Genomic DNA, 11,506 nt, shown 5'->3' on the forward strand with positions numbered 1-11,506 from the left:
AACTTACAACCCCAAGATCAGGAGTCACACACTCCACCACCTAAGCCAGCCAGGCACCCTAACGCTTCAAGACTTAAAATGGGAAATGAAATCTTATCAATGATCAGCTAAAACAATGAAGTTAATTGACTCAATTAAACACAGAAGCTAACTGACCTCATAAAGTTAGGTGGCCAACATAACTGAACTAAGAAGAAAGTGAACATTTATTAAAGGTAAAAGTGTTAAAATGTTAGATAATTTCATATACACAATTACTTACTCTTCACAAACAGTGTTAGGTATTACTCCCAGTTTTACAAATGAGGACCAAAGAAGTTCAGTAATGTGCTCAAAGTCACAAAGCTAATAAATATATCTCTTCATGCTTCACTTAGCTTCCTATGGACTAAAAATGAAAGGAAGTCAAATATGGAGAAAGATTCTAAGGAAGTGCAGTGAAAAGGCACTAAATATCCCTGTAATGAAATACTATAAAAGTAAGTCAGATGGGCAGTATAATGCGAGGGGCAAATCTGTCTTGGTGAAGTGTCCATATGAGCTACATAGTTGGAGATATGATGCTCAATTGTGTTAATTTTGATGGAGCACATACAGTTCTCTACAGAAAGTTACTGCTGAGATTCTCAAATACATAGTCTTCATATACCAAAGGAGACAGACGAGATCTGGGGCCACAGATCCAAGCACCCTTTCCCTTGGCAATCCAATCAAACAAAACACAAATGACTTGGTTTATAGTATAGTCTTCCCAATGAAGCTGCATGTGGCTTAAGAAATACATACTCTGTCTACTCCGAACTACTGAATTTTTAAAAATTCCACATAAACTAGGAAATATTCCTACTGAACACCTATGGTCTCAGCATTGAGCCGGGCACAAAGACCTAATGTTATGCTTCTGGTAAACATAAAAAATGTAACCTAAATGGAAGGAAAATGTAGCAGCTCTGTATAAGGTTAGAAAGTCCCATTGGGGCATACATGTTTGTACTTCTGAATGCTCAGTTTTTCTCCTGAGCAAAAATTTTAACAGTCACTGTCAGAGGATAGTGTTTCCCAATGGACTTCCAGAGAGCTAAATGTTTCCATACTCAATGGGAAATAATGACCCTTCAAAAAATTTGTTTATTTACTTACATAACCTTTACAACCAACATGGGGCTCAAACTCACAACCCCAAGATCAGGAGTCATATTTGCTTCCAACTGAGCCAGCCAAGTGCCCCAATGACTTTTTTTTCTTTTGATAGTTCCTCTGGTTTCAAAGAGTCTTCCCTCAACCCTGCCCCCACTTCCACAACCAAGAAACGTGCTTTCATTCTCACAGAACACAGATTAAGAGACTACCTGCTCAAAGAAAAGGAGAATCCTCAGCATCTTCTCCAAAAGAACGTGCCTGGCAAAACTCCAAACACAATAATGCCCTATAAAATTGATCACTCCATGCAGCACTGTGTCAACAAAGTCACTGGCTTAATAAACTCAATAATGTCAGTTAGCAAAGGGGCAGAAAGAATGAAATAACTTTATTTTTGTTCTAGGGAACCTTGTTTCTAGGTACCTTTGACCCAATGACAGGATTTTCATCTCCTATTTCCATTAAGACTATATTAGAGGGGCACCTGGGTGGCTCAGTCAGCTGAGCAACTGCCTTCAGGTTGGGTCATGATCTCAGGGTCCTGGGACAGAGCCCTGCATTGGGCTTCCTAATTGGCAGGGAGTCTGCTTCTCCCTCTTCCTCTGCTCCTCCCCCTGCTCATGCTCACTCCCTCACCCACTCTCTCTCAAGTAAATAAATAAAATCTTTGGGGGGGTAAAAAAAAGACTATATCAGAAGTTAAAGTAGATGTAGTAAGTTTTTACCATCAATGACTACAACATCTTAACCAAGAGAAATACAGACCATGTTCTAACAGCTTGGGAGGAAGCTATGGAAAAAAACCTGCAAACCTATTTGCTTTGTGAAATAATTCCTATAACATGATCAACAGTGAGTGAGTGGAGGGAACAGTCTAAAGATTTCATGAGGGGCGCCTGGGTGGCTCAGTGGGTTAAAGCCTCTGCCTTCGGCTCAGGTCATGATCCCAGGGTCATGGGATCGAGCCCCACATCGGGCTCTCTGCTCAGCGGGGAGCCTGCTTCCTCATCTCTCTCTGCCTGCTTCTCTGCCTACTTGTGATCTCTGTCTGTCAAATAAATAAATAAAATCTTTAAAAAAAAAAAAAAAAAAAAAAGATTTCATGAAATGAAGTGCTGAATATGAATAGCTAGCTATATTCTCAGGATAGTCATTTCCAGGCTATGTAGTCTCCCAGCTGCTCTAAGGTGGCAAAAACAGTACTTTACCTTTCTGGAGATGGAAGAGACATTCAAACCAAATCTTTGAGCTCTTTCCTTTAGTTTATCCAGGTTAACCTATAAAAACACAGGGGGAAAAACCCATATTCTAAAAAATCAAAACAGAAGATACAAAAGGCAGAAATTATAGTCCAAAGCTAAGAGTTCAAATAAGCCTACAATATCAAAGATACCCTATATGGCAAATCAGGACATTAAGTAGCACCCATCCATGCCACTAATTATTAAAAAACCTCTTCTGGAATGCAATAAAACATTCAACTCAGCCTCCTTTGTTCATCAAAGGTGGCAAGAGCCTAAAGAGGTTTAAGATAAAAGCAGGCCAAACACTGCTTAAAAAAGCAAATATCTGAATAATCACCTCCAAACAAGTCCATTATTCACAGTTCAAAATCATTAAATCCTATACATAGCCTCTTCAGTAGCTCTTAACTCTATACAGCTCTCCTTTCTTCAGAAGACAAATCTACCGCTAGAACCCAACTCAATTTTCTACTACTCCTACATTTCAGCTTCATTTCCCATACTGCACTATAAACTCAAGAGCAGGATTTCATAAAGTCAGAACTCATAAGCAGCTTCCAGAGATCTGTGTGTGGTAACTAAGAATTAGACATTTTTCAAAGCCATTAGACAAGGCCTAAAACTACAGTACCATAAAACAAAAAATTATATGAACTGTCCTCTAGCTGACAAAATCTACTCATTTTCTCAAGAGGAATGACAGGAAGGAAGATGTCTATAGTGACTTGAAAGATATAGCAATTTTCCTAACCTCTTAGTACTCAAACAATCCATTTTATTCAGGACATAAAACACTGTATTGAAAACAGTCACCAAACTCTTAGGATCTCAGAAATTCCTCTGATCTGGGGAGCTATCTCCAACTTTAAAACCAGAGTTAAGATTTGTCCCTCAAGGTATAAAAAAAGATTTCTTACCATAGGCTTGGCATCAGATGAGAGACCTAAAGAAGCAAATACAAGTTTTACTTAACATTTTTAAAAATCATAAAGGGAACTAACAGTCTTCAAATCAAATTAGTACAGAAAAAGCATAAAGGACAATTATCCTTTATCTTAAAAGGGGGGAAAAAAAGCAAACATTACATCTAGAGATCATGTCTGCATTCACTGCTGATGGGAACACAAAATGTACAGCCACTCTGGAAAGCAATTTGGCAGTTTCTCAAAAAGTTAAACAGAGTTTACCATATGACCCAGTAATCCCACTCATAGGTATACACACAAGAGAAATGAAAACATACATCCATACCAAAACTTGTATATGAATGTTCATAGCAGCATTATCTATAGCAGCCAAAAAGTGAAAACAACCTAAATGTCCATCAGCTAATGAATGGATAGGTAAAATGTGGTATTCCCAAACAATGAAATATTATCCAACATTAAAAAGAAATTAAGGGAGTGCCTGGGTGGCTCAGTGGGTTAAAGCCTCTGCCTTCGGCTCAGATCATGGTCCCAGGGTCCTGGGATAGAGCACCACATCGGGCTCTCTGCTCGACGGGGAGCCTGCTTCCTCCTCTCTCTCTCTCTCTCCTCTCCTCTGCCTACTTGTAATCTCTGTCAAATAAAATCTTTAAAAAATAAAAAATAAAAAATAAAAATAAAAATAAAAATAAAGTACTAATGTATCACACAACACAAACAAATCCTGAATATGTTAGTGCTAAGAAGCCAGTACAAAAAACTATGAATTGTATAATTCCATTTATATGAAAGCAAATTAATATACATAGAAAAAATGAGTGTTTGCTTGGGTGGGGGTGGAGAGAGAAACAACTGCTTATCAGTACAGGGTTTCTTTTTGGGGTGATGAATATGTTTTAAAATTAGACTGAGATGATAGTTGCAGAACCCTGTAAATGTATTTTTTAAAAACCACTGAATTATAAGTATATAATTTTTTTAAAAGATTTGTCAGAGAGAGAGAGTGTGTGCATACAAGCAGGGGGAGTGGCAGGCAGAGCAGGCAGAGGGAGAAACAGGCTCCCCACTGAGCAAGGAGCCCGATGAGGAACTCAATCCCAGGACCCCAGGATCGTAACCTGAGCCAAAGGAAGACACCCAACAACTGAGCCATGCAGGCATCCCTCAAATAAATAAAATCTTTAAGGAAAAAAAAACCTTTTTTTCCAGAATTTTAAGTCATCACAGTCTTGTATAATTGGTTCCCTAACTCTCCATTATAAACATTCAGGTACAGATTCAACTTTTGCCACAACCCATGTACTAAGAACTGTTAGATGTTTTTACATTCTTATTCAAAAAGCATTTCCTTTCAAATGTTGCCAAACTCTATTCTTTTAAGATACTCTATAGGTTAAAGATGTTAGAATTACATGAATGATACTGTAAATGTTATCAATACGTTATTTTATTGATCAGGTTTCCTTTTTTTTTTTCAAGATTATATTTACTTATTTGACAGGTAGAGATCACAAGTAGGCAGACAGGCAGGCAGAGAGCGGGGGAAACAGGCTCCCCGCTGAGAGAGCCCAATTCGGGGCTCGCTCCCAGGACCCTGGGATCATGACCTAAGCTGAAGGCATAGGCTTTAACCCACTGAGCCACCCAGGTGCCCCTAGGTTTCCTTTTTAGACTATTAATTTTAACTTTTGTCTTTCCTCAAACAGCACCATCTAAGGTCTTTAATAAATTTTGCTGTACTACCACCAATCCTACTGCATCTTTCTTGATATCTGATATAACTAAAAGCCGGAAAATATCTTGTTTCTAAAACATGTAGTGAGGGCACTTGGATGTCTCAGTCAGTTAAGCACCTGCCTTCAGTTCAGGTCATGATTTCAGGATCTTGGGATCGAGACCCACACTGGGCTCTGGACTTGGCGAGGAATCTGCTGCTTTCTCTACCTCTGCCCTTCTCTCCAGCTTGCGCTTCTCTCTCAAATAAAAAAAATCTTTGGGAAAAAAAAATAAAGTAAAACATGTAGTGATAGTGGCCAGAATTTTGCTAGTCTTTTATTTATTTATTTTTTAAATATTTTATTTATTTAAAAGACTGAGATCACAAGTAGGCAGAAAGGCAGGCAGAGAGGAGGAAGCAGGCTCCCTGCTGAGCAGAGCCCCCCCCCCCCCCAATGTGGGGCTGGATCCCAGGACCCTGGGATCATGACCTGAGCTGAATGCAGAGGCTTTAGCCCACTGAGACACCCAGGCACCCCTTGCTAGTCTTTTATTATTTTTATTTATTTTATTATTTAAAAAAATTTTTTTTTAAAGATTTTATTTATTTATTTGACAGACAGAGATCACAAGTAGGCAGAGAGGCAGGCAAAGAGAGAGGAGGAAGCAGGCTCCCCGCTGAGCAAAGAGCCCGATGCGGGGCTCAATCCCAGGACCCTGGGATCATGACCTGAGCGAAGGCAGAGGCTTTAACCCACTGAGCCACCCAGGCGCCCCTTGCTAGTCTTTTAAAAAGCAGAGCAAAATGCTACATTTTTAGAGGACATCTTAATACACTTCAAATGAACAGATCACTAAGAAAACTAAATTCGAGGGCGCCTGGGTGGCTCAGTGGGTTAAGCCGCTGCCTTCGGCTCAGGTCATGATCTCAGAGTCCTGGGATCGAGTCCTGCATTGGGCTCTCTGCTCAGCAGAGAGCCTGCTTCCCTCTCTCTCTCTGCCTGCCTCTCCATCTACTTGTGATTTCTCTCTGTCAAATAAATAAATAAAATCTTAAAAAAAAAAAAGGAAACTAAATTCGATTAAAAAATTTACATTTAAAATTTAAGTCTCTAAAACTGGACTATGTTCTTTTTAATAGTAACTTTCAAATAAATAAATAAATAGATAAATGTAACTTTCTTCCTAATTTATTACAAGATACTCATTGCAGAAATTTAAAAAACAGACAAGTAGAAAGCAGCACTCAAAATTCCAACTAGAGACAATGAGTATTAAGGATTTAGCACATATTCCATCTAACCGTTTTTTTTTAAGATTTTATTTATTTATTTGACAGAGTGAAAGTAGGTGCACATAAGCAGGGGATACGGAAGAGGGAGAGGGAGAAGCAGGCTCCCCACTGAGCAGGGAGCCCAATGCAGGACTTGATCCCAGGACCCTGGGATCATGACCTGAGCTGAAGGCAGTTACTTAACCAACTGAACCACCAGGTGCCCCCATTTTTAAAAAAATGTTTATTTTTAAGTAAACTTCACACCACACATGGGGCTCAAACTCACAACCCTGAGATCAAGAATTGCTATGCTCCACCAACTGAGCCAGTCAGGCACCCCCCAAACCTGTTTTTGTTGTTGGTTTTTGTTTTAAGAAAATTCCCTTTTTTTAAAAAAAAAGTTTTTGTTTATCTGCAAGAGAGAGAGAGGGAGACAGCATGAGTGGGGGACTAAGGGAGCTGGGTTGGGAAGAAGGAGGAGAAAGACTCCCCGCTGAGCAGGGACCCCCCCCCCGCCCCGATATGGGGCTCAATCCCAGGACATTGAGATCATGACCAGAGCTGAAGGCAGACACTCAACCAAGTGAGCCACCCAAGAGTTTGGGTGGTTAGTCATCCAAACCTATTTATCTATAAATACATGCACTTCTATTACCAAAAGGGAAATATACTGCTAATTTTATAATTTATGTTTGTTTAGTATTTTTCTGACAAATACTCTTCAATATCATTTTAAAAACTGCATAGTCTATTATACCATGGTAGACATTTATTTAACAAATTCCCTACTGTGTATTACATTATTTCTACTTACTGATCACGAAAATAATGCTGTGATAATCCTTACGGCTAACTAGGTCTTTAAGCCATCCAATATGATTTCCTTGGAAATTCCTAGAAGTTAAGATTGTTGAGGTAAAAGATACTCTCTTTTCTCTTTCACCACTTACACAAGGCAGTATAACATGGGACAGGTACGTAGTAATTACACACTGACTTGAGACACCAGAATAAACAGGCAAAGTACCAGAAACTTCTCTAAAGATGTCCAAGAAAAGGAAAACAAATGTCGACACTTCCTCCCACTCTCTCATAACTTCAGCACCTTCTCTAAAGGTGCCTTAAGTATGGTTTTATGTAAAGCAAAAAGGTGACTGTTTTGGAGAAATGAAATCTGTTGTGACAGAAAAGTTAAAAGTTTTTAGAAGAGTCTCTGTATTCTTACCTTTTGATGGAACTGAAGAAATCCCAAATCTGTAGAAAGAAAAACAAGCTAAATTTTAGGAAGCTGTTCACACTCCTGCTTGTCTGTCTCCGTGTCAAGTGTACATATGGCACTTCTTGCTTGTGATCTCAAGACTTGCAATCATTAGCTAATTCTAACAACCCCATGAAAGAGGTTCAGTTTACTCTTTTTCTCACCAAGAGACCAGAGAATAAGCTAAAAGGAAACCTTATCAAAACCGGGAGTAACAGTTCCTGACTTTCACCTATTACAAAAATGCTGCTTGGTGAGACCCAATCTATAGCTTCTACATGCAAATCAGTGGAGAATTCTGAACAGAGCCAAAAAAAGCGTTTCTTTTCAGCAAGGTCTCTACTCTACTTAAAACCAACAATTTTACTTATTTATTTATTTATTTATTTATTTAAAGATTTTATTTATTTATTTGACAGCGTTTCTTTTCAGCAAGGTCTCTACTCTACTTAAAACCAACAATTTTATTTATTTATTTATTTAAAGATTTTATTTATTTATTTGACAGACAGAGATCACAAGTAGGCTGAGAGGCAGGCAGAGAGAGGAGGAAGCAGGCTCCCTGCCAAGCAGAGAGCCCGATGCGGGGCTCGATCCCAGGACTCTGGGATCATGACCCGAGCTGAAGGCAGAGGCTTCAACCCACTGAACCACCCAGGCGCCCCAACAATTGTATTTAAAACCTAGGGCCTTCATATTATCACTGCTCAGATCCAAAAGTCTAGGATACTCACCTTGCTGCCCGGGCAGCTTTCTTACTCTCCAAGCTCACAGGTACATTGAATCGTTCAGCTCTCTTCTGCATTCTCTAGGTGATAAAGAGACAAAAAAAGGGGAAGAGAAAAATTAATGTGTGGTTTCCTTCTTTAAGGAGAAAAGTTGTTTAGAAGTGTGTAGCTTTCGAAAATGAGGAGTATATTTCATAAGGTCTAAACTGAGAATACTGACAATTCTAGAGGATTATCAGGTTGTATCTATCCAGGGCTTAACTCAACAGCCCTTTCCAGAATGCAAACACAAAAGACTATTATCACATTCATGTCCTCAAAAACAAAAGGAAAGGAATAAAATAAAACCCACATTCTGCAAGAGGCCAAGAAGACAAAAGCTGTGTTTGGTTGACCTTTGAAAAGGGATCAAAGGAACAGCTTGATTCCAACATTAGTGGTACTCTTTCAGTTAGAAATGAGGCAGCATTGTCCTATGTCATCTCTACTTAAAAGGTACAAAAAACCCCCACATAGGTCTCAATTGGAGACCTTCAGAGATATTGACACAGAATCCAGAGAAATTTCAGTCTTACCAGCTATGAAGTAGTGACATCTTCCCTTATTACTTTTCATCTCTTCTAAGGAATAATCCTCCCAAACTCTATCTAGTAAACATCTTAAAGAGAGTTACCTCTAAGGCCTTAGGACTACATACAAAAAAACTAGGACTTCAAAGGTGACTATGCCAGCCCAGATATTTTCCCAAGTAAGGTGGTAGAAAAATATATCAATACCAAAATCTGTCAATACTGATTTTCTGCCTATGAGTCAATTTTTTAGTGATCATACAGGTAAAACAAAAGGTAAGAAACAGAAAGATAAAGAGAGAGACTGCTGGTCTTCTAGGGAGCAAAATACTTACTTCAGTCTGTGGTATCTCAGATGTAATTTTTACCACCTTCTTCTCTGCTGCCCTGGAAAAGAAGAAATTTTTTAAAACCAGAAAACTTGATATTCTAACCCACAACTTTAGAATATGTAAGAATTCACCTGAATCATGTCCTCTGTCCCTTATCTCTCCATTACCCCTTAGTCCAAAAAAAAAAAAAAAAAACGAAGCCCATTAGAACTTCAGTTTCTTGAGCTGCCATCTATTGGTAAGAGTTCAGACAGTAGACTAACCTACTTTGCTAAACTATAAAAAAGTAATCAGGAAAAAGTCTGGTTAAATATACTGGTTTGAAAAGGAAACACTCAAAGGACACCGGAAACCACTTCTTTTACTTTTAGGAACCTTAAATTTATTCTGGATTAATGACTATTTCTCTAACCCTCATTTAAATGGCAGCTCTCAATTTTCATCACAACAATTAACGAGTGCTCTACAAGCTCTGGTTTCCTTCTTTTACAAATCCCTTATTTCTCCCACGGGGAGTGTAGCTCCAGCTGGAACAGTCAAATTGAGACAAATAAAAATGCCAGAGGGAGTGGGAAGAAAAAAGGCTAAGGGGAGTTTGAATTAGGAAAACATGGTTAAGTTACTAGTCAAAAGGTTTAAGAGAAAACAAAAGAGGGGGGACCATCGGGGCGGGAGACAAAGTTCAGAAGTACCCAGGATAAATGGAAGGGCATTAACCATCCACCAAACAACTCCCATAAAACTGTGGGTCATAACCAGTCTCTCATTAAGGTCCCTCATTTAGAGACATGGGCAGCCTTTGTTCCAATATCCCGGACACTTTTCCCATTTGATGCCCTGAAAGGTAGTAATGGTTTAATGGCATTTTCAGAGGAAGCAATTCTGGAACAGGAACTTTCTCTCTCCATCCTTTTGTTGGAGATCCCTGGACTGACAGATAAGCAATGGGTGCCCCCTGCTGACCATAACTATATCCTACAATATTTGACTACCCTGGTTAGGGGTAGCGGAGTGAGAGGAATCAAACTAGAAACAGTAGCATATTTTTGGAGAACCTCAAGCCAAAGATGAAGAGCATCTCCTTTTGAATGTTCAAAGTACCTAAATTAGCCCTGAATATTATTAAAGAAATTCCTGAATTCTCATTTGCGGGTCATCCATACTTCCCCAAGCCTCTGTCTGTCTTGTTCAGATAGAAAGGGACACTGAAGTTTGATGTTTTTACTTTAAGTCCAGTGCCATTAAGACAACAGTCTTCTCCAATAACCCCCAAGCTAATGACTTTCTTCACATTCCCATCTTGAAGCACAATCACTGCAGTACACCTTGTGGAAGAAAGGGAACCCCAGAAAGGATGCTTCTTTCTGCTGTGTTCCAGCTCCCTCAGGTACAATTAAGCTCAAGCAATAAATACAAATCACATTCTGGAACTCATGGGAAATTTATTCTCTTCGCTGAGAAATTTCTCTCCTACCCATAGTCACATATGAGACATTCTCCAAACTATCGGGACCCAGAACTTTCCTTAACATACATAGTAGTCTAACCACTACTATCACTCTAAAGAGAAAATCACCCTCGCAGCATACACATTTTCAATTTCCTTGTTTAGAAATTCTTTAATAAAATTTAAGCACTCTAAATAAGAGAATCACACATTTTACATAGTCTAAGGATAATGAACTTCTACAAAATTTTCAAACTTCAGGGCATCTGGGTGGCTCAGCAGGTTAAGCCTCTGCCTTCAGCTCAGGTCATGATCTCAGGGTCCTGGGATCGAGCCCCGCATCGGGCTCTCTGCTCGGCAGGGAGCCTGCTTCCCCCCTTTCTCCACCTGTCTCTCTGCCTACTTGTGATCTCTCTCTGTCAAATAAATAAATAAAATTAAAAAAAAATTTTTTCCAACTTCACTGTTAATCCACACAAGCCAATTATTATTATATTCACCTCATCTTCCTTTTTGCTCCAGAGGTCCCCAAAACATTGCTACTTTAAAGGTATTCCTAAGCATTTCGTTAAGGCATTATATCTAACCATGAATCTCCTATGATGGAAGATAATTACCTGGCTTTAAAAAGCAGTATTATTAGATGTGCCTAGGTGGCTCAGTCAGTTAAGTGTCCAACTCTTAATTTGATTTCAGTTCAGGTCATGATGTGGGTTATGAGATCGAGCCCCACATCAGGCTCTGTGCTGGGCATGGAGCCCACTTAAGATTCTCTCTCTCGGGGCGCCTGGGTGGTTCAGTGGGTTAAGCAGCTGCCTTCGGCTCAGGTCATGATCTCAGGGTCCTGGGATCGAGTCCCGCATCGGGCTC

General features: G+C 39.4%; 1 protein-coding gene across 1 annotated transcript in view; it reads right to left on the reverse strand.

Moving 5' to 3' along the window:
- The window catches only part of SARNP (SAP domain containing ribonucleoprotein), a 45,378-nt gene that overhangs the window by 21,564 nt on the left and 12,308 nt on the right, over nt 1–11,506 (reverse strand). The window contains exons 5-9 of the mRNA XM_059403351.1: nt 9,193–9,244; nt 8,295–8,368; nt 7,528–7,556; nt 3,302–3,327; nt 2,349–2,417 (exon numbers count right to left, since the gene is read on the reverse strand). Coding sequence (XP_059259334.1) covers nt 2,349–2,417; nt 3,302–3,327; nt 7,528–7,556; nt 8,295–8,368; nt 9,193–9,244 — 250 coding nt within the window. The remainder of the gene's footprint in view (nt 1–2,348; nt 2,418–3,301; nt 3,328–7,527; nt 7,557–8,294; nt 8,369–9,192; nt 9,245–11,506) is intronic.

Source organism: Mustela nigripes, chromosome 6 (genome assembly GCF_022355385.1).
Source record: "Mustela nigripes isolate SB6536 chromosome 6, MUSNIG.SB6536, whole genome shotgun sequence".
NCBI lineage: Eukaryota > Metazoa > Chordata > Mammalia > Carnivora > Mustelidae > Mustela > Mustela nigripes.